This window comes from Solanum lycopersicum, chromosome 5 (genome assembly GCF_036512215.1).
Source record: "Solanum lycopersicum chromosome 5, SLM_r2.1".
In the NCBI taxonomy this organism is placed as follows: Eukaryota; Viridiplantae; Streptophyta; class Magnoliopsida; order Solanales; family Solanaceae; genus Solanum; species Solanum lycopersicum.
In genome coordinates, this window is record NC_090804.1 from 8,319,792 (window position 1) to 8,344,707 (window position 24,916).

At 31.0% G+C, this 24,916-nt stretch overlaps 1 protein-coding gene across 2 annotated transcripts; it reads right to left on the bottom strand.

Moving 5' to 3' along the window:
- Positions 1-9,004: 9,004 nt before the first annotated feature.
- Positions 9,005-15,548, bottom strand: LOC101255396 (probable LRR receptor-like serine/threonine-protein kinase At1g67720). 2 transcript variants are annotated; one of them, XM_004239122.5, is made up of 15 exons: positions 15,154-15,548; positions 13,802-14,339; positions 12,956-13,467; positions 12,700-12,832; positions 12,395-12,466; positions 12,255-12,323; positions 12,097-12,168; positions 11,859-11,927; positions 11,329-11,489; positions 10,987-11,240; positions 10,525-10,651; positions 10,365-10,430; positions 10,085-10,271; positions 9,871-10,003; positions 9,005-9,504 (listed from the first exon to the last, which is right to left on the bottom strand). In XM_004239122.5, the coding sequence occupies exons 1-15, from the start codon at positions 15,221-15,223 to the stop codon at positions 9,187-9,189; spliced, it is 2,781 nt and encodes a 926-aa protein (XP_004239170.1). In that variant the 5' UTR covers positions 15,224-15,548; the 3' UTR covers positions 9,005-9,186. The 2 variants fall into 2 exon arrangements, with proteins under 2 accessions (XP_004239170.1, XP_010320968.1); XM_010322666.4 differs by lacking the exon at positions 15,154-15,548 and adding an exon at positions 14,787-15,003.
- Positions 15,549-24,916: the final 9,368 nt, after the last annotated feature.

Sequence of the window (24,916 nt, forward strand, 5' to 3'; positions counted from 1 at the left end):
CGTGTAATTTTTTGTCCACCGTCGGTGGATAGTAGTTAAACTATATTAGTTGCTAAAAAAGGAATTTTTTTAAACGGATAAAAATGAAAATTAAAGCAAAAAATTGAAATGAGCAGAGTAAATTTGTTGAAGGTGCATCTAACACAATAATAAATAACTTGGTCGGAGTCAATTTATGTGCATCTTGATTAATTTTGTGAATATTTACTACCATTCATTAGTACATATACTAGATAACTTTATCGACCAAGACTTAAATAGATGGGTAGAAACAACCTATAATTTTGCTTTTGCTTAAACATGAGGACCTCATGATTTTTCACACGAGACCACTAACTGGATAGATTTTAGTGTAAATTACATAAATCTCATAATTTAAATATGACATTACAATCTATCTCTAATAAGTTTTTAATTAATATGAAATTACAATCTATCCCTAATAAGTTTTTGATTACATTAATTTCTTAAAAATTAAAAAACAGATATAAAAATTTAAGCTCGAATACATTAATATGTAGTTTGGATACATTAAAAACTAGTTCGGATACATTAAATACGGGCTCAAATACATTAATATGCAGTTCAGATATATTAATTTTTTTTGGAGATTTTTAAAAATAATAGTGGATAACAGAATTAAGTGAAACCTAGATTGTATTCATCCCATATAATCTTTGATCTATGTAAAGCTTTAGTTACACTTCATTTAGTGTGAGTAGGATTGACAAAATGGTTAAAATTTACGGTAATCAATCAATCTATTTTATTTTCGACTTAATATTTGATTATTTTAAATATTAGTCAAATATGGATCAATTTATTATAAAGAAAGCTCAGAATATAAGAAGAATTAGACAAGAAGTATAAGATAGAGGAGAAAATTTTTCTTATTCAAGTGTGTATTTCAAATGGTGAGTGATATCTCTATTTATAGTGTTAAGATATCACTCCAAAAGGTCACCATGATAAATGACCAATTAATAGGTACATAGTCATCTACAAAGGTTCATGTCACCTTGAAAATGTAGATATATGATAAGATAAGTTCATGAAGAAAGCAAATGGACAATCCACTATTCAATGGATTTATAATACTCCCCCTTGGATGTCCATAAATTATGTGCCTCGTTAAAACCTTATTAGGAAAACCCCAGAGGGAAAAAGCCTAGTGAAGGAAAAAGAATACACACATCTCATAATACGCTTTGAATGTTGCCTCATTGAAAAGCTTACCAGAAAAACCAACTTGGGACAAAATCATAGTTAAGAAAAAAAGTACAACGCGTATTTCACTCCCCCTGATGAAAACTTTACTTGACATCTCGGAGACGACGCATTCCTATCTTGTATCTCAACTTCTCAAACGTTGATGTTGGCAATGCATTAGTGAAATCTCAGCAAGATTATTACTTAAACGGATTTGTTGAACTTCTATCTCACCATTTTGTTGAAGATCATGCGTGAAAAAAACTTTGGTGAAATATGTTTTGTCAGTCTCTTTTGATGTATCCTCCTTTCAATTGAGTTATACATGCAGCATTATCTTCGTACATTGTGGTTGGTATATTCTTTTTCAAAGAAAAACCACACTCTTCCTGAATATGTTGGGTCATTGATCTCAACCAGACACATTCTTGACTTGCTTAATGGATAGCTATTATTTCTGCATAATTTGAAGAAGTGGCTACCAACGTTTGCTTCATTGATCATCAAGATATAGCCTTGTCTCCACATGTAAACAAATAGCCTGTTTGTGATCGAGCTCTATGCGGATCAGATAAATATTCTGCATCTGCGTAACCAATCAGTTCTGACTTAGATTTATCGGAATAGAATAAACTCATGTCCATGGTCCCCCGATGATATCGATAGTATGTATTTAACACCATTCCAATGTCTTTTTGTTGGGGAGGAACTGAATCTTGCCAGTAGACTTACTGTAAAACAGATATTTGGTCGAGTATTGTTAGCAAGGTACATTAGTGCCTCGACTGCACTAAGGTAAGGAGTTTCATCACCTCTTGAGGTCGAAATGAATCTGTGTTGATGTCAAGCGATCTTACCACCATTGGAGTACTCAATGGATGTGAGTTATCCATGTAAAAAATATTTTAGTATCTTTTCTGTGTACGTTGATTGATGAACAAGCATTCCATTTGACAAATTCTCAATCTGCAGGCCCAAATAAAATTTTGTCTTCCCAAGATCTTTTATTTCAAATTATTTTTTCAGACACTCAACAACTTCTAAAAGCTCTTTACGAGTGTCAATGATGTTCAAATCATCAACATACGCAATTATTATAACAAATTCAGACCCTGACCGTTTAATGAAAATGCAGGGACAAATCGGGTCATTTTTGTACCATTTCTTAAACAAATATTCACTCAGACGATTGTACCACATCCTTCCTAATTGTTTCAATCCATACAGAGATTTCTGAAGCTTTATTGAACAAGTTTCTCTTGAATCTTTTTATGCTTCAGGCACTTTGAATGCTTCAGGAATTTTCATGAAAATATTGTGGTCCAATGAGCCATATAGATAGGTTGTGACAACGTCCATTAGACGCATTTCAAGTTTTTCATGAACTGTCAAATTTATGAGATATCTGAAGGTAATTGCATCTACCGCTGGAGAATATGTCTTCATATAATCAATGTCAGGTCTTTGAGAAAAACCTTGAGTAACGAGTCTGACCTTATATCTCACGACTTCACCTTTGTCATTTCTTTTTCGTACAAAAATCCATGTGTACCCCACTGGCTTGATACCTTCAGGTGTTCGAATTATTGATCCAAAAACTTCACGTTTTTCTAGTGAAGTCAATTCAACTTGAATTGCATCCTTCCATTTTGGTCAATCATTTCTCTATCTACATTCGTGAACATATTTTGGCTGAAAATCTTCATCTCATTGCATTATGTCAATAGCAACATTATAGGCAAATATGTTGTTAATCACAACATTATTTCGGTTCCAGAAATTTCTTGTCGAGACATAATTCATTGAAATTTCATTGTTTTCAGAAGTTTGAATCTCTTCATCATCATGTGTTATGACTTGGGTCTTATGTTGAGAAATTTATTTCAACCCATGATCATCTTGATCATTTATTTCTTTTCTTTTTCGAGGATTTTCATCCTTGGAACCAATTGATCTACCATGCTTCAGATGTGGTCTAGACTCATTTGCCTTAACAATTTATTTCGTCGGGATATCAACTCGAACTGGAGCATTAACAGCTGGAATATGCGATTTAGTAATCCTTGGAAGATTAGTAAATGCATCTGGCAGCTGATTTACAATGTTCTGCAAATAAAATATTCTTTGAACTTCTTGCTCACATTGGTTTGTTCGAGGATCCAGATGAGATAGAGATGATGAATTCCAATCTATCTCTTTTCCCAATGACTTATGTTCTCTCCTAATGTTGGGTATACTGATTCATCGAAATGACAATCAACAAATCTTGCTTTAAATAAATCTCCAGTCATAAGCTCCAAATATTTTTTGATTGAAGGAGATTCATACCCAACATATATCCCTAACCTTCTTTGGGGCACCATCTTTGTGCGTTGTGGTGGAGCAATTGGAACATAGACCACACATCTAAAAATTCTAAGATGGGAAATATTTGGCTCTTGACCAAAAGCCAATTGTAATAGGGAGAATTCATGATAATTGGTCGGCCTTATGAGTACAAGTGCTGCAGCATGCAAAATAGCATGCCCCCACATAGACACAGACAACTTTGTTCTTATTAGCAATGGTATAGCTATCAATTGCAGACGTTTAATCGATGATTTTGCTAGACCATTCTGGGTGTGAACATGCGCAACTAGATGTTCAACTATTATACCAGTAGACATACAACAATCATTAACTGTTTGAGATGTAAACTCACCAATATTATCTAGATGGATTGTCTTTATTGTATAGTCTAAAAATTGTGCTTTTAATCGTATTATTTGAGCTAACAAGCTCGCAAAATTCATGTTGCGAGTTGATAATAAACACACATGCGACCATCTTGTAGAAGCATCTATCAAGACCATATAATATTTAAAGAGTCCACATGTAGGTTGAATTGGTCCATATGTATCACCTTGTATACGTTCCAAAAACGCAGGGTATTCAGTTACAATCTTAACTGTTGATGGTTTAATGATCAACTTTCCTTGAGAACAAACAACACAAGAGAATTCTTTCGATTGAAGGATATTTGGGTTTTTAAGATGTATCCATGTGAATTCTCAATGATTTTGCGCATCATATTAAATCCGGGATGGTCCAATCGGTCATGCCAAATGATAAAATTGTTAAAATTAGTAAATCATTTATTTACTACGGCATGTGATTCAACTGTACTTATACTTGTATAGTACAACCCAGAAGAAAGTCCAGGTAATTTTTCATGCACAATTTTCTTCTCTACATTAATTGTAGTAATGTAAAGGTATTCAACCTTTCCTTCATTAGTCATCTCAATATGATAGCCATTTTGGCGAATAACTTTGAAACTTAATAAGTTTCTTTGAGACTTACTACAATATAATGCTTTATCAATGCTTAATATTGTCCCTCCATGTAGTAATAAGGTCGCTCTTCCAGAACCCTCAATTAATTTTGTACTACCTGATATAGTGTTGACATATGCCATTTTCATAACCAAATTAGAAAAGTATTTCTTTTCTTTTAATATTGTATGTGTTGTAGCACTATCAAGAAGGCATACATCTCCATTACTCATCTTGAATCCAACTGACAATGGAGATTTCTATTAATTTTCATCAAAATAATATACATTAAAAGAAGGAAGAAACAAAACTAACAACGGAAATTTAAATACTTCAACATGATACATTAAAAGAAGGAAGAAAAAAAACTAACAACGAAAATTAAAATACTTCAACATGAATAACATAATAATTAAAAATACATAAGTAAAATATTATGTAAAATATTAACAGACTTCATTCCCCAGCTAAAAGATCAAACATTAGTTTCGATCTCCAAAGAAGTCATCAACTTCCATAAGAGTAATGTCACCAAAGGCCATCAAAAACATCATCCTTTAAAGCCAAATTTGCTTCAACATCCTTATCATATTTCTGAGATGTTTCGGGCTTATCACCATCTTTAAGAGTCATATGTGACTCAACTCGAGCATTGGAAGAGGAAGCACCACTTTTATTTCCTTTCTTTTTAAAGGATTTTGATAGAGCCTTATAAAATGCTCATGTGTGCGATATTCATTCTTCTAATGGTCTTTAATGCCACAACGACGACAATTACTTTTTAAGGGGTTGTTTTGAGAACTCATGTTGTTCTCCCTTTTATTATGACCACCACCTCGACGATTAGTGTATCGTCTCTTATTTTTGCCACGTTTCCGTGCATTATTGTAGCCCAGATGATCATCTCTTTTTACTTCAGATTGATCACGTGCTCCCACCACATTTGCCTCCGGTAATAGAGCATCTCCAGTGAGCGTGCTTCATGATTTTTCATTAAAAGAGCATTATGTTGCTCAGCCACCAAAAGACATGAGATTACTTCAGAATATTTCTGAAAACCCTTTTGACGATATTGCTGCTGCAATATCACATTTGAGGCATGGAAAGTAGTAAGTGTCTTTTTCAACATGTCCTCGTCTTTAATAGTCTCCCCACATAATTTCAACTGGGAGGTTATTTCGAATACAACAAAGTTGTATTAAATTACCGTCTTAAAATCTTGAAACCGTAAATGCATCCACTCATAACGAGCTCTTGGCAACACTGCTGCCTTTAGGTGGTCATATCTCCCCTTTAAATAAGTCCACAATTCAAGTGAATCTTTTACCGTCAGATATTCAATCTTCAGGCCCTCATCAAGATGATGACGAAGGAAAATCATAGCATTTGCCTTATTTTGACTCGATGCTTCATTTCCCTGAGTAATAGTGACATCAAGACCTTTAGCAGCCAAGTGAATCTCAGCATCGAGTACCAATGAAAGATAATTCTTTCCAGAAATATCTAATGCCACAAACTCACGTTTGGATAAATTCGACATAATGAAATTATGAAAGAATATGTGAATTAAATAAAAGATTTATATAATACCTTTGCAAGTATCAACTTCGTGCTGATAATGTATTATAAATAAAGCTCATAATATAAGAAGAAGAAGACAAGAAGTATAAGATAGAGGAAATTTTTTTTCTTATTCAAGTGTGTATTTTAAATGGTAGGTGATATCCCTATTTATAGTGTCAAGATATCACACCCAAAGGTCACCATCATAAATGTCCAATTAATAGGTATATAGTCATCTACAAAGGTTCATATCACCTTAAAAATATAGATACATGATACGATAAGTTTATGAAAAAAACAAATGGACAATCCACTATTCAACGGATTTATAGCAAAATTCATATTATTCATTATAGAATATAAATATTTATTAATTGCACTCTCATTGAAGTAGGCAAGGGCCTAGAAACACTTACAAAATACTCTTAGTTTAAAAGATAGAAAAAAATGAAAGAAGAAATATTTGTAATCCAAAAAATACATCCCTTTTGCACCAATGTTTTTTTTTTTGTGATTGATAAAACAAAGATTAAGTGTGCTACAATTTTAAAAAATATTTTGAATTTATTAATTTATGTCATTCCCCTAGTTTTGAAACTGATCCAAAGAAGTACTAATACATGAGATTTTTTATTTATTAAAATACATGTTTCATAAATATCAAAAACAATAATTCCTCAGGGATAATCACAACAATATATATATATATATATATATATATATATATATATATATATATATATATATATATATATATATATATATATATATATATATATATATAAGTGAGTTAAATATTTTATTTATTTATTTACCTAATTTATTTTGATCCATTTATATTTACTCGTTTGTCACCTCTTGCCCTGATTTATGATGCTCGAATAAGATAAAAATATGAAGTAGACCTAAAATGACGAAAACAAATATATTTATAAAGTTAAATAGATCCTATAGCATAATTCATGCATTACTAAATTAAGAACAATATACCACCCCGAGCTATCCCTGTGATGCGGACACGGAATCTAGAACCACAAGTGATCCCAAGCTAACCTTATTGGCATGATCATGAGGATATTAAAGAATAAAAACTGTTGCAGAAACTAAATCATAATTTAAAACTGAAAAGATGAGGAATACCCATATTCTATAACTGAGAAATTTGAAAACAATGAGTTTAATACAAAAGAAATATTAATCCAATACTAAGCTGAAACTAACTATATCTGAAAATAACCTCTAAACTGGACTAGAAATACTGGAACAAGCTCCAACTAAATCTAGCAAAAACTGAAACTAAAAGACTAAATACTGAAAAGAAACTCGTGACTAATATCCTCGGAGAATGAGGACTCACCTGAATCTGCTGAAATGAAGATCGAAAATCGATCTATGCGTGATCTGGATGCTGAGAACCTGAACCTACATCACAAGAAGATATAGCACATACATGCTCAGTACTTATTGAACAAATGATGTTCATAAAAATAATATGAGCTAAATAAAATATTAGAATAAATAGAAAAAAATATATCGCTAATATTAAAAAATACATTACTTGATAAATATCAATATTATATAAATTAAGATTAGTCTATATTAAAGTGGATGAAAAGAATTTTAAGTGACATATGCAACTTTGAAATTTAATCAAATTATATATATATATATATATATATATATATATATATATATATATATATATATATATATATATTCGTAGTTATGTTGACCATATGTTGTAATGATAATGTGATGTTTTCTTTTTTCTTTTTTTTTTGTTAATAATGTGATTATTATTATAATAATATGTCTGGTGGACAAGTCTCTACGTGGAAAGCAAGATTTTTTTTATTTAAAAAAATCACTTGTAACTATCCTTATATTATTTAGTTTATCAAAATACATCTGGAATTATCCATATCTTTTCCTTATAAATTATTTTCCTCCGTCGTAATTTATATTACTCATTTTTTAGTTAATTCAAAAATAAAATTTAATTTTAAAATATTTATTCTACTTCTGGTGAAATATTTATTTTACTTTCAAGGACGAATTTTCTCAGTTTCAATATTTTCAATTGTGTAGTTTAATGAAATCAACAATCATAGAGTAATATTAAAAAAATATAGTTATTAGGAATCTCTTTTGGACAAAGAAATTTCATTGACAGTCTTTTAAATATAAACTTAAGGACTTCTAAAATATAATATTTGCTACTTGGAGAATAAGCAACTTAATTGAAAAATCATCCACCTCTACAAATAATGTAGTCATCAAGTAGCATACATGGAAAGAGTAAACTTTTATTTCCTTAAATTCGAAAATAAAATAAATGAGTCTCATATTATTAAAATATATGTATCTTTTCTTTTTTTTTCTATTTGAACTTTAATTTGATGGAAACAAACAATGATTATTTTTCAGTCTCAAACTAATTGAATCTTGCTATATATATGTTTATTCTATTGATTCGAGTGAGTAATTGATCAAAATATTCTCTTCATCTCTTCTTCATCTCGTTATCCCTTATCAACACTTGTTGAAAATTATCCTTAATACACTTCACTTTGATTTATCTTTTTGTTTCTTACTCATGCTAGTTTTAAACTTCAATATCTCCCTTGATTCTGTCTTTAGCTAATGATAATCCATTTAGACTCAATTTTTGTCTCTAATTACAAAAGAAATCATATGGATGAACCTTTTGTTTAATACAAAAGGCTTTTTGGATGTAAAATATTCGTAACCTTTGTAAGTATATCGATGTATACACCGATATACATTGATATATTGTGTACAACTCCCATTTTTAGCTCTAAATTTCAACTCCAAACTAGTCCAAATTACAACAAGAAGTAGAGATAGAGTCAATGATGCTACTCTCATGCAATCTAGAGGTATATGGTTAGATACTATTTCCCCCAAAATATGATTCACTTGTTAGTGTGTAACATCCTATTAATGTCTGTGTTAATGTACAGTTAAAATAATAGACATTATGTACTAATGTACATCCAAAAAACCAAAAAGAAAGCAATGACATAAACCATGAAGTTTAAACACTAGTGATTGGCAATGGTTGTTGTTAATTACTTGTTCATCTAGCGGAAGGGGTAAGTGAGCTATTGGATATGTCAGGGCTTTCTACGTCGAGGAAGCTTGTTAAGAGTGTCTTTCTGGAAGATTGTGCCTTTGAACTTCCTGATGAAGACAGCTTATCAATCCCCTTTTCGATCTTGATTGCATCCTGTATGGCTGATAGAATTTCATGCATTCTTGGCCTGGATGTGCCATGCCTTTCCACACATTGTATTGCAACTTCTGCTATTCTCCATACTGACTCAACTTTGACATGTCCTACTAGTGCAGGATCCATGATACTTATCACGTCTCCTTTGCGAATCAATGATCTTGCCTGCAAGATATCGTTAGTCAGATCTGTTGAAGGATAATATAATTAACTTAATAAAGTGTACTCTATCTAACAACTTAACAATGAAGATGAGATTATCACACTCTTCAACAAGATTGTGATCAGCAGAATGTATTCATTGTGATTTTTTAGAAGAGATATCAGAAATTCTTTTATATGCATTATGAACACGTGATGCCGGTGGATGATATATACAACAACTATTCCTCAATTTCAAACAAGTTGGGGTCCGCTATACAAATACCTCACTAGCATGTTTCCTTGCTTAAGCTCAACTTATGTTATTATCAAAGTCATCCATGACATAGTATCCCTGAAATGTATAGAAAGAAGTATAATAAACTTTACCCAGTGAACAATGCTCCAATCAGCTCCATATTCCTCCGAAGAAAAAGGCTTTCTTCCAGAGATCAATTCCAAAAGGACAACCCCAAAACTATATACATCACTTTTCTCTGTCAATTGCTGATTTGCATAGTACCTGTTGGAAATGCAGCAACATGAGGATCAAGAATAAAAATCACAAGCAAAATATTCAATCTCATGATAGATTATGGCCTACTCAGGATCAAGGTAGCCAACAGTTCCTCTTGCCACGCTCGAGACATGTGTTAAATCTTCTTCAGCTTGCCTTGATAATCCGAAATCAGATACTTTTGCTCGCATATTTATATCTAATAGAATGTTGCTTGTTTTTACATCTCGATGAATGATAGAGGGGTTGCATCCAGTATGTAAGTACTCAAGGCCTACAAGGAAGCTCAAAATATTATTTTGTGATTCCGGACTAACTAGGAGAATACATACTTCTAACTTCTTGACAATGAAAAATTTCTGGTAACCTTTGGCTGCATCTTCTGCAATATTAAGACGTGCTAGCCAGTCCAAATGCTTTTTATCAGTGGATTCTGTTCACAAATATGTGGTGTGATAAGTTCAGTTCAAGCAGGAAATAATGCAGAAAAATGTATAGCAATTATAGCATACATAAAAGGGGCAGACCAGTTATATGATCTCTCAAAGTTCCATTATGCATGTATTCATAGACAAGCATACGTTGATGGTCATCCTCATAGTATCCGATCAATGGAACCAAGTTTCTGTGATGGATCCTTGACAAGAGAGCCACCTGTAAGTATGTTATTTAACAAATGGTATAAATTTTCAACCAAAAGTATCTTATCAAGTTGTGAATTTTCTAATTTGTACAGGAATGAAATAAGCAACATGAACAATCTCCTTTGTCATGTCTTATAATTTATGAAGTCTGACTTATGATCAGTTTTACGCCATGTCAAATGTGTTAGCTCAGAAAATTTCTTAGTCCTTATTATCATAGCTGTGCCAGCTGCTATTATTTGGGCTTAAAGCCAATTCGCAACTTAAATAAGCTTATCACAAATGGAAAATTAATATGTTTTATCTCATTCAGATGATACCAAAAGTATAGCCACCTTAATATACCTCTGTAGCGAACTGTTTGGTTCCATGGCTTGATGAATCTGCCATAGTTTTGACAGCAACTTCTTTCCCATCCCTAAGTCTTCCATAGTAAACAGGTCCAAAACTTCCCTTTCCAATTTGCTTTGAAAAATTTTCAGTTGCTTCTTCTATCTCGGATAGTGGGATATAGTATGCCACACCTTCATCCATTAAGGATCCACCTCTTGCCATTGAATAAGTTGTTGACGGTTTAGCATTTGTGCGCATAGATTCACCTGGGAGGTACAGATGAAATGATTTATATGAAAAGGTGTCGGAGTATTAGAATTAGAAGTTGAGAAGATACTTAAGGATCTGTGTCACCTTTTTGATGAGATACTTTTGTTCTGAAGTGGCACAAAAAGAATATACTGACAGCAAATAGGACCAATATGATCACAAGTCCTCCAATTGAAGCTCCTAGTATCACTTTGTAACCTGTACTATGCTTTGACTCAGGTCTTAGATTAGGGTTTCCTTCATGCCTGTGAGACATGGAACACATTTTTGAGTGACGTTCATTTCCTGATTGTAACAGATCTTCCATCAGTGCACACACATCCATGTGGTACTCCGAAAGTTACACGAAAAATTCTCTCTTGCCATGTTCAAAGATAAACGTACATGTTACTTCCTAGATCTCACTTAAAAGAATTTATGAAAATTCATGAATTTTATTTGCTCTCTTCCTAGCATAAAGTGACATAAAAAATGAAACCTTGCTTATGATATAGATATCCAAACTAAGGAATATAATCAGTCTATAGTAAAATAGCTACTTTGATATAGTTGCTAACATATTCTCATGGTATTATGGGTACAACAATCCAGTAAAGAATTAAAGTTATACTTACTTGAAAGTTACTTTTCCTGTTAATAAAGATGACGGTATTTCTCCGGTTAGGCTGTTGTTCTGTACATCTCTGCCACAAAGAAACAAAATTTTCAAGATTGATACAAGGTGTTTTATTAAAGTAAATTATATAAAGAAGACTACCAACTATACATGTTGGATACTCCAAATTTAGAGTAACCAAATTATGAAGCGTTGCTAAATGAAGTTAAGATTTTGTTATCCAGATCACAACATACAGTTCTAATAAGCTTGGTAAACCTCCAAGGTATGAAGGTATTGGACCAGTCAACTTGTTGTTCTCAAGATGTCTGCATGTTAACAAAATACAACAATCTAGTTAAAAGGAAAAACAGAAAAGAGAAAGATTTACTTGTTGAAGTGGTAAATATCTTACATAATTCTCAAATTAACAAGATTGCTCAAGTCAGGGATTGGTCCGGTCAGGGAGTTCCCATCCAACCACCTAAAGAGTACAAGATATGAGTAACTGTAGTAGTAAGATTCAAATTTGACTTGTTTTATAAGCAGACTTACAACTCTGTCAGTCCTTCCATATGATGTAGCTCGCGAGGAATTTCACCCGTAACATTCTTGCCTGACAGTGTTCTGATGAAATTAAAGTAAAATATCAAATTGACTGGGAAAGACTATACTTTAAAGAACTGATCTGAGTTTCCATTTTTGTCTAATGCTGTGTTAAAGTTTTATCATCTCTTATCTGTATCTGACTGTCGGGTTATAGCAGGACATGGGTATAGTAGATGCAAATAATGTCCTTTTTGTTTTCTTCCTGTGACTAGCATTATATCCATATCTCATATAGTAGCAATATAACTCACATTTTTGTGATTCTTGGTGGACTAGTTGTGCTGCAGATCACCCATTCCCATTGCGTAGGTACACAAGGATCACCATCTTCATCTGACCAATCACTTCCCAATGACATAGAGCGGAATGCGTTGAGAGTACTCACTTCCAAGTAGAAGCTTTAAATAAATTAGCTATTTTTGGTAAAAAAATATGTGTAGAAGTAGCACAATTACCATATATGGATAGAGAGAAATAACTAGACTAAGCATAGGATGGTCATTGTACCATCTTGTTCATCGGTCTTTGTAGCAATTTGCACATATCTACATATTTCCATTGCACTTAGTAGTGGACCTCGAGTTGAGTCAGGAGTCTTCACAAAGGAGAATGACAGTATAAAATCCAATGTTATGTTCATGTAGCTAGGTTCATACAAAGTATAACTTCCATTTGCATTCTCTGCTATATTCACCACAGCATTGCTGTAGTCCGGAACATAAGGGCGCTCCATTTTGAACTTCCTGGTCTCATTCATCCCCAAGTCCTCAATCTCAGCAAAGTATGCAAAAGCTCGTGCATTCGCTGGAAAGTCATCAAGATTCAGCCTATAGCTGAGCATTCCTTTAGTCCCAACTACTGCAGTCTGCATTACTTTAACGGGTGGGTATTCTCTTGTGTTTGTATCTATGTACTTTGTTGTGTTGATTCTTTCTGTGCCTGCAGCCACATCTACTAGAAAATTTGGCCTCTTTTTAAGATCCGAATCCCATATACGGTCATAGGGATCATCAGGATACCTGTGAGACAGATCTATTCATATTATGATCTTGTGAGAGCTGAAAAAGTCAAAACTTATAGTTTATCTGCTTTTTCATCACCTCACAAACAGCAACAATTATGCCTCATTCCCAAGCAAGTTACGTACGCTATATGAATCCTCACTGATCATTATCGCTCCATTTAAGTGCATATTAGACCAATATTACAATTAAAAAAAAAATACTATAAGTTCACTATATTTTCTATGCTACCATATAAATAACTAACAGCACTAAAAGACTCGTAGAAAACGTAGGATCCAAAGAGACCATACAAGCATGACTAAAGCATATTCCCAAAATTTTACTATACCTTATAGGTTCCTTGCTTTGAGCTCCAAAATCTACTCTTGCTGCCACTTTTAAATAAAAGTTATCTTCATAGTCTGTGGCGTACATTGACAAGTTCAGAGGTCTCAGCTCAAGAGTAGATATGAAGGGGGACTCTGTTGTTGCGCAACACAAGCACACATCGATAGAGTTTGAAGGTGCTCTTATGATCATTTCATTCACATATATCCTTGAAGATTCTGAAATGGTTATAGTTCCCCATTTAGTTGCATCCAAGTAGAGCTCAAACTTGGGGTATGTTCCCTCTGCTGCAGGACTTCCATATAGAAATGTTGCTCGCACAAGATATCGCCTTCTCTCCTTGGTTTTTAAAGTATAACAGTATTTATTGCTGTCTGCCGGAAAGTCTCTGCGCCTTTGATATTGTTGTGAGTTTACATTTGCATTCACTACCACAATTGGTTTTCCATGCCCCATCATTCCAGCATCTGAAGTCCATGCTAATCCTGTACTCGCGTCCGTATAATTGCTTGCACTTCCACAGTCTATACTTACAAACTCTGCATAATTAAACCTTTAGTTCATGAACTTATCTTGTCCTAATGAAAATCAAGTTACTTGTAACTATCCCTCAATCCCAAGCGAGTTGGATCGGCTATCGGCTACATAAATCCTCACTAACCATAATATTCCGTTTAAGCTCATCTCTTTTCTTTTTTACCCCTCCCTAAGAGCTCCCACCCTTATTTCCTCCCTTTGATGACTCGAACCGACAACCTTAGCGGTCAAAATTGGTAGCTTATGCAGGTATTAATAATACATAAATTAGTTAAGAAGAAACCTATGTATGTGTTGTTTTATGCACGGTTTAGTTATGCATGTCTGACTTACTCTACCTTCTATAATTCTTAAAATTATACATAAATTCCCTCCTAACTTATATTAGTTATGCGGATTTCTAAATTACAAATCAAGCATCATGACAATTTTATACACACATAACTTACCTCCTAACCAACTACCAAACGTGGTAGTAACTACGCAAGATTTAAAACCTGCATAACTCATTTTCAAAATCAGCTACCAAACAACCACTAAGGATTAGAGGCGAAGGGTGCTTTCCATTCGAGCAACTCTGTCTAGTCATTTAAGCTCATCTCCCACTAATATTATACCAAATAAAAAAACAAAAGAAGTAACACTAGAAGTTCACTATCTATACATATAATAAAACCCCTCTATTTTGACCTAATGAAAATCAAGTAGAAAATGTCTCTTTCTATTGAAATTCAGTTATTTGACGCCAAGATTGATTCTTTTATTTCAAGATTATGTGGTATAATAGTAAAGGGTAAAGATGTAAAGAACACATACCTGTAACTTGACACACAATTGCTGGAGTGAAGCAAAGAAGTACAACAAAGGATTGTAAAAGAAAACCCATGGAAAATGAAGAAGAAGAAAAGATAAGTTGTGTTTTTGTTTGATAAATTTGTAATAGTACAATATTTTAGTATTTAGTGAAGTTCAAGACTCTCTAAAAGTGGATCTTAATTGATATTTTGTTGGATTACCTTTAACTTTTTTTTTTGGTCATTGAGGTGTTTTTGTGTAATGTTCACTCACATTCCTATGTTGTTGTTTTTTTTCTTTTGAATATTTTGAAATTTGCTTTTTGCAAAGGTAAGATGGAATTCAACTTCATCTTCAACTTTTTCACTTTGCTTTGGAAAAGAATTTTGAGTCATGTTGATACTTGACACCACTGCAAAATGGAAAGCAAGTAAAACAATATTTGTCCATTTTTATATTATTTCATTTTTTCTTTGTTTAAAATTTTGTTTCTTTCTTCTAGTTGATTTGACCAATATTATGTAATATAAAAATATATTAATATTTGTTAACTTTGAATGTAATAAGTAGATGCTTGAATTTATATTCTTTTGTTAAAAAAAGAATGATTTGATTTGTTTTGACTTAACATGTAATTTAAGAAAATAAAGAGAATTTTTAAATCTTGTGGTCTTAACTTAAAATTGTGTGAAATGTATCAAAATGTCTCCTAATTCATGATTTTAAACATGTCATGTGAGAAGTTGAATTTAAGTATTGTCATAAAAGGAAAGGATTATTCTTTTTGGGGGAAAATGACAAATATATTCTCGAAATATTGTAAATTATATGTTGATACCTTCCGTCATACTTTTGAGATATTGCAATACCCTGCTATCCAAAGCTAGAATATATATGTCCTTCACTCTAACAGTAGACGAAATGGGGACACATAACACAATCTTATCTATTGATCCGATATTTATAAATGTCAGAGCGGTGGATAAGATTATGACACGTGTATGTTCTTTAGTATAGAGGGTATATATACCCTGGATTTTTTATGTCAGAAACATTAACGTCCCAAAAATATGACGAAGGATATATCTACCTATCATATATGATAGTTTTCGATATATTTGTCACTATTCTCTTTTTTAAAAAAAAATAAATCAAAAAGAAAAATAAGTCACTTTTTTAAATTTAGAAAAATATAATATTAAATAAGTTTATACATATATCTAATATAAATAATATAGGTAAAACGTGAATTGCCACGTAAAATACATGCATTTATTTGATGAACTTTATTCAAATCACAAGCTCACAATTTTTGCTTGTGGGGTTCATGTCATTAAAGGAAAGATGATTGTATTATTTATTGATGAATGATTCTTTTTTCTTGATCAATATATTATTGTGATATTGGATATAGATGTGGGATGAAAATGTGACCATGCAAACTGCAAAAGCATCCTTTTTAAAAAAGAGAATCTAATAATCACATCATCTCTCTCCCTTTTGCTTTTGGTAGCAACACACACATAATCTTTTTTTCTCACTTTTGGCCCAACTTGTCTTTAACTTTTGCAAGTTTGCAGAATCAAATCATGACATGTAAACTTCAAAGATTGAGCTTGTGTCTTGCAAGATTAATGCTTCACCTTTTTCTTCATCTCTCCCCCATAATCTTAGGTTAACAATTTTGGGGTCACTAGAGAAAATGTTACAAATTTTTTTATTTATTAAAAACTAAATTTATCCCTCCTTTTACCTATTGGATTAAAAATAATCTTAATCCATTAGAGATGATTCACATTTGTCTCTCCCTCTACCTATTAAATTTAAAATATATTGAAAATAACTCAAATAATTAGGATCTTCAAAAGGTATAATCTTTTGTATGAATAAATTATGGGGGGAAAAGTCTAGTTGAGATGGTAATTTTATTTCATCCAATAAGAGATAACACATAATAGATATTTTTCAAAAATAAATAAATAAAAAAGTTTTATTATTTTTAAGTGTATGAGTGAATCAAAAAGGCGAATGAAAGGATATTTTTAGAAAAAAATACGAGATGAAGGGTATTTTAAAATATTTTTCTATAGTTCAAGCTTTTTTTTTAACCCTTTTCTGTATTTTAAAAATATTATTATCTCAGTCACAAAAACTGAGAGATTTCATTACACGTGTATGCAAACAAAATTCTTTTTGTTGATTTTATTTTTCGTTTCAAATGTTTCTTTAGAAAGTGTAAATAGAATATCACTTCACATAAATTATACAAAAATCTTAGCAAGTCTAAAATTGTTAAGTAATAGGAAACAAAAGGGATATATAACTAAGATATTGATCGTACCAGTAAAATGGATCATTTCGAGCGGATGTTGACTGAAGTCAATTTTATATATTTTTGTATTTTAAAATTTTATTTATTGACCTATTTGAATGTTTCGAGATTTATACTAATTATCTAACTAATTCAAAATTTATTTTTTAAATTAAAAAGAATTGTCAGAATTTTATTTCCGACTCATTTATATGAAAATTGATTTTAGTCAAATCTTTCAATTTTCAAACTTTCACAAGTGAAATTATTTCCTGACATTCATCCATCCCAGTAATCGTGCAACTCATCCTTGCAAGTCACATAAATCATATAGAAGCTACATTTAAAAAAAAAAAAAAAAGGAAAAAATAGAAAAAGTACATAGAAAACTCAAAACGATTATAAAAGTTATTACAACAGATTTGGGGCGGAGCTACAGCCATCGAAGGATGGTCAGCCCTTCACCGGAAAATTACACAATATATAGAAATTAAATTCTAAATTTGAAAAGATAAATAAATAATATTGAATAGACTTGACATAAACTCTTCCATTGGCATGGCATAGTGGTAAAGCTTGGTCATTTCTATCTTTGGAGCATTTCTTAATTATAAATATTAAATTATTTTAATTTTGAATATTTAGAAATCATGTATTTCTAATTTTACTAGGATATACTTCCTCCGTGCAATGTATTTGTCATGTTGCACTTTTTCAAAGTTCATTTGACTAATTTTTAAAGTTCAATGAAATTATATTAATTTGATATTTTAAATAAAAAAATTTAGATATTCAAAAATTATATGAAAAATACTATAAATTGAAACTTTTGCATATCAATATGATGAAAAATACATCTCAAAATCTTAGTCAAAATTTTTATAGTTTGACTCTAAAAATAGAAACCATATAATTAAAAGTGAACGGAGGAAGTAATACATTTTCGAATGGTGAAAACAAAAAAAACCAATAAGTTTCGTAAAGCTAGACGTATTTGTTCTATCAATATTTCACTTCAATAACAATAATCATATATTTTTTCATCTTTTATCATATCAAATCAATGCATCAAAAAGAAGAAGAAAAAATAATTCGATTATTTATATTTGACACTGACAAACGTTGAGATCGTTTATGGTAGAATCACTAGGCTAAGTAAATAACATTCAACTCACTTATTAAAAAAAATAATTCTTGAACACCCCTAATGAAATTTCTGGCTTCATTAATGATTATAGACGAAATTTCTTTGCGTCTAATTATATACATCTTACCTACATAATTTCTGTGTATATCAAGTATATATGTGTGTTACACATGAATATATAGTGATATACATGTCTGCAGAAACATTTTTCAAGCTCATTTAATCTACGAATTTTGACTACAAACCAATTCAAATCATTTTTAATTTCCTTAAAGTTTGTATAAGCTTTCGTACTTCCAACATATTCCAATCTCAATCACTAAAAGAATTATTCTTCATAGAACTTATTGAATGTTGTGTATCATTATTAACTTTCTTGTTGGTAAAAATGATAGTGATATTCTATTTCATGCCTTTCTTCTTCCTTTTCTTCATAAATTCTCTTATAAGGTTTGACGAGAGAAAACATGTCTTTCACATTAGAATGATTAAATTAATTTATTGTTGGAGTTGATAAATATGCTAGAAGGTATTATTTTTAGGAAAAAATATAAAATATGATAAATATTAATATACATTTAAAATAAATAGCTATAATTTTTTTATATATATTATATGGATATAATTACATAATAAATAGCAAAGTTAATTACATATGCATAAATAATTAGAGAAGTTGTTAATGTTAAATAGGAAAGTTATTATTACACACCTAATATATTATGTATAGGCATGTTTTATGTTATTGATTCCCCATGTTTATCCTCAAAGTTTTGGCCAAAAACATTCTTTAATTATACCCCAAACTTAGACTACATCCTTAAAGTATCATTTTAAGCAGAAAACATCATTTAATTATACCTCAAACTTAAACTACATCCTTAAAGTATCATTTTTAGCAGAAAACATCTTCTAAGTATTTGTAAATGAACAACTTTCATCCTTTTGTTAGATATTGTCAAAATACTAATGGATCTTACGAAAACATGAGCAATTAACGTGACTATCAACAAAAGTTATTCTACATAATTTCATTACTTGCTACAAGTTCTTGGAAAATATAAAAAATCTTAGATATTGTTGCTTATGAAACTAAAAATGATTGGAAGGCATGAGTGTACATAATTTGCCTTTTTCATAACGGAAAGAAGTTGAAGATTAATTATTTATATATTTTTTTAATTAATTAAATCAATAGATTTTAGGTCAATCTAATATTGAAGTGACCAAAATATTGATTATGTCTCGTAGTTGAGTTTCATTCGACATTATTAGAAGGGAAAGTCTCCAACAAACATCGAACATATTCAATTGAGAAGAAACATATTTAAACTAATAATATTTTTTATTAAAATTATATAAAAAATAAATGAAAAAAATGATCAAATTAAAAGTTTTGCATAATTCTTAACTCAATTACGAAAAAGTTCACGATAATATTTTAAACATATTTAAGAATAATAATTAGGAAAGATGACTTAATTTTTGTAGGATATATTGGGTAGTTTTACGAGAAATTCAAGTAGAAGAATGAAAATTGCTCACTTTAAAATACTTGAAGGACGTTTTATGGTAAGAATGGTACTTTAGGATGTACTTTAAGTTTGGGGTACAGTTAAAGGATGTTTTCTGCTACAAATGATACTTTAAGAATGTAGTTTAAATTTGGGGTATAGTTAAAGGATGTTTTTGGCCAATAACTCTTTATTCTCACTAATATTTTCTCTTCATCAATCTTCCTGTATTACAAAATTTCTGTATTTTTCTCCCAATTTTTTTCAATTTAAGATCTTTTTAATGATTTTAGGAGCAAGTTTTGTAATTTGAATTCATCAGATGTCATTTAATTGATCTTCTCCTCGTTTTTATGAAGATCATATTTGTATACATATATGTTGCATCTATTTTTGTAGGCTTTCGATTGACTGGTTTCTACATTACAATGACTATAGTTATATATAAAAAAAAGTAGTACAAGAAGAATAAGAACAAAAAGAGATTGAGTTTTGTGTGAATGTCAAATTTGTATATAGTGTAATAGTTATATACATAGATACTTGTATTCTAATATTAACACAATGGTGATTTCTGAATACAAGTATATTTTGATATATAAGTAATTTATATCGAATTTGAAAAGTTAATTAGGCAATACAAGTATAATTGGATACGTTAATATTATTTTTTAAACAAATACTTGAGTCAACACCAAGCCTCAAGTATTATAAGAAAAACTTGACCAAAAAGAGATTGACGTTTGTTGTTTTTCTTTTTCATTTTTTTATACAACCGAATACTTGCACACTTTTGCTACCCTACCTTTTCAATTATTTTCCATTTTTTTGTTTATGTATCGTCAAATATATTCATCTTTTTTGTTTAACAACAATGTATTCATATGTATACTATATTAGTGTATTCATTTTTTGTTTAACAACAATGTATTCATTTTTTAAATTATCGTGTACTTATGCTAAATTGTTATACATTATCTTGTTTAATATATTAATACATTAAGTTTTTACAAATACTTATATCCTTGATGTATTAATACTTTAAATTTTATAAATAAAGATACTAATTTGAATTCTTACAATTAACACAGTTTCCTTATTTAGTTCATTGTAATTAAAATTGTATCACTGTATAAATAAAAAAAATAATATACAATAATATAGCTAGAAAAAGAGTTAAGTCGTAGTCATTTTTTTTATAAATATCATACTAATAGCTATTGAAATTTAATAATTCTATAAATATATTCATTTTTGTAAGTTGCTCTTTTTAGCCTAATATTATCCATAGTTATAGTTTGATAATTACAATTCGTAGCTATATGTTATAGGGAGGATAGAGGAGATCGACGAGCGAGACTGGGAGAGAGAGCAGAGAGGAGAGAGAGAGAGGGCAAAGAGAGGGAGAGAAGTGAATTGTATATGTATATTGGTTAGATAATTGTATATTATACATATGAATTTGTATATATGACAAATGAGATTGGGAGAGAGAGGCGAGAGGCGATTGAGATTAGGAGAGGGAGGAGTAAGGCGGGCGAGATTGGGAGAGAGGCAAGCGAGAGAGGGAAGAGAGTGGGAGAGAGGCAAGCGAGAGAGGAAAGTGAGTGGGATAGAGGTGATTTGTATATGTATATTGGTCAGATAACTGTGTATTATACATATCCATTTGTATAAAAAGCAAGCGAGATTGCGAGAGAGTGGAGAGAGACAAGCGAGATTGGGAGAGCGAGGAAAGAGGCGAGCGAGAGAGGGAAGAGAGTGAGAGAGAGGTAAAATCGTATATGTATATTGATTAGATAATTTATATTATACATATGTATTTGTATATCCTGGCAAATTATACATATACAAATGTGGCTAATTAAACAAACTTGAAGTTAGCCCACAAAATTAATATATACTGTTAGTCGTGAGTGGTAATTATAGCAAACTACTATGTTGAATAATTAAGTTGTATAAGTTTGCTTAACCGCGCAATTTTTTCTATTTTTATTTTTTTTAAAAAATTGGCTTGATACAAGCCGTTATCATAAAGTCAATCATAATTAGTACTCTTTTTATTTATTGGTTCCTTTTTGACCTAACACATGTATTAAAAATAATAATCGACATAGTGATTTTATCATTTTATTCCTATTAATTGATTAAATTTTTAATTAATTTACTCATTAAAGAGGTTCTATTTTTTTCAAAAGATATTAACTCTCTAAATAAATTGAACGTATAATAAATAAATAAATTTTATTTTTATTCTTGATTTTCAAAAATAAAAAATAGAAAAGCATAAGTAAAAAGTTAAAATTGAACAAGTAAAAAGAAACATAACAAGTATTTTGCAGAACTCTAACGACCGGTTCCCGTTGTTATAAGCCAACGGAAAAAATTTGGGCCGGAAGTTTTTTTTTGTGGTAACTTGAAAATTTCCAACCTAGTCCATGTTTGGACGAAGTCAGAGTTAGTAAAGTCTAAGGAAGTCTGGTAACAATTGGGTTATCTAATTATGAATTTGATCACATGAGTAGATAACTAAGACGTTAAGGAACCCGTACGACTTTACGAAATTGAATTCGGTGAAATAGAACTCTCAAAATTGATCTTAACGTGAACATGTAGTTTCTAAGTGTCATTGGTTGAAGGTGTGTGGTGAAATGGGTGTTTAGGAATTATTAAATTTGCTACTGGTTCCGTGCAAGCCGCTAAGGTGGATTTTCTTGCCAGGACGGGGCTGTTGTATGGAGTGGAGTACCAGTGTGGCGGGATAGACACGACTTAAGTCAGAAATTAATTCCAAAAACATTTTATTCTGCACATTTCAACTTTGAGAGGTAGGAGACGATTCCAAGTGGTTTCTTGACAATTTTCCACCATTCTTGAGGCTAAAGGTAAGGTTTTATCTCTCTAAATTCGTTTTTCGGTCCGTAGAACATAAACTAATGGATAATTTTTTATCTCTCTGAATTTGTTTTTCGGTCCGTAGAACATAAACTAATGGATAATTATCCACGGGAAAGGATTTTGATATGGAAATCATTATGAAAAAAACCTTAATCTATGTATAAGAATCAAGGATTTGGTAATTCGAGTAATTAGTTATTGTTTATTGATTCTCGTGTTATATTAATTGTTTGTAGATAAAGAACAAGTGGAACAAATTTGGAAAGGAAAGAATCAAGTTTCTTAGGGGATTCAAACTTGTTTTAAAGGTAGGTGTTGGTTGTGATTTCATGTTGCGTGATGTATGTTTGTTCTTCCTTCATTATAATACATGTATATATGTGAATGTTGCATAATTGATCACACTAGTTGTAAATGAGGATAGATGAATGCCCTGAATCATGACTTGATTATATGATAATTGGAAATATATTTGTGATTGTGATTGTGGCTTGTTGAATAAATTAGATGTTGCGTCTCAATACACTTACTCGGATCAGCTGTCACGTTCCAGCATAAATATAGTGTAACATCTCACAATTTGAAATAACTAGGAAAAGACTAAGAATTGGAAATAGTGATTTTTGGAAAGAATTGAAATCTGATAATTTGTTTAAGTTAGGGAAGTTGAGTTTTTGGTCAACTTCAAACGGTCATAACTCTTAGCTCAGGATGAGTTAGGTGTACTTATATATTTGGTTGGAAAGCTCACATATTATAAGAAGATCTATGATATATATTATTTAAATGACTTGAACATATAAAAAATAATTATCACATATTATAAGAAGATCTATGATAGATATTATTTAAATGACTTGAACATATAAAAAATAATTATCGTTATTGGTATTTATACAAGTAAATCCTTTGAGTTCTTGATGATATTCGTTTGTGGATTGTGTTGTTGAAGTTTCTTGAGGTTTGATTCATGTTACCGGGTAAAATTTCGAATTGAATATATCATATATTGAGGGTATAAGTGATTTTAAGTGTTTGGGGGAAGAACCATTGTATTTTAGTGGGCTTTAGAGATGAAAAATAAGGAGAAAAATCAAGGATTTTCTGGGCAAGGGCTTGGGGAGCCGCGCCTGCTTGAGCACCACAAAATTTCCTCTGAACTTTGGCCTTTGGTGCGTCGCGCCAACCAGAGAGCCCAAGGGAGTCCTCTGAACTTTGAGGGTTGGCGCCTTGCGCTTCTCAGATTGTCACCTTCTAATACTTGTTTCTTAGCAATATACCTATATTTTCTAGTTGATTCCAACACTGTAAGGTACATCTAAACATCATGAAATCATCCATAAACATGAGATCATGAACCTTGAGTCCATAATTCAATTCAAGGAAAGTTAAGATCAAAATTAAGAGAAGTTAAGAGTCAAGTCTAGAAGTTAAGAAGCAAGTCAAAGTAAAGTTTATAAACTTTTCAAAAGTCTTTAACAAACGTTTTAACTTTGTTTTAAAACTTAAGTTTCAAGTTAAGTAAAGAGTAAAGAGTTGAGTTCATTTCTCAAAAATCTATAAGGGAACTAAGTATTCCCATAGAGTTTATAAATATTTTTCACATTTGAGCAAGAAAAAGGAACCTCGATTCCAAGAGAGATTTTAAGCTAAGTTTTATGTAATTATCTCAAATCAGCGAAAGAAGTTTGTTTTAGAAACATATGAGCTAAGTATATTTTGGGAGTAGTATTGAGTATCAATATGGGGATGCGAGTTCATATTAACTCAAGTCTCCATAAACCATGTAGCCATCATGGTTAGTAAAGGATCATACATTTTAGATGACTCCTTACGATGCTTTTAGCATAAGCTAGTGGATCTACTAAGTTAAACAACCTATAAGAAGGCAAAGTATTAGGACAGTTTTGGCAG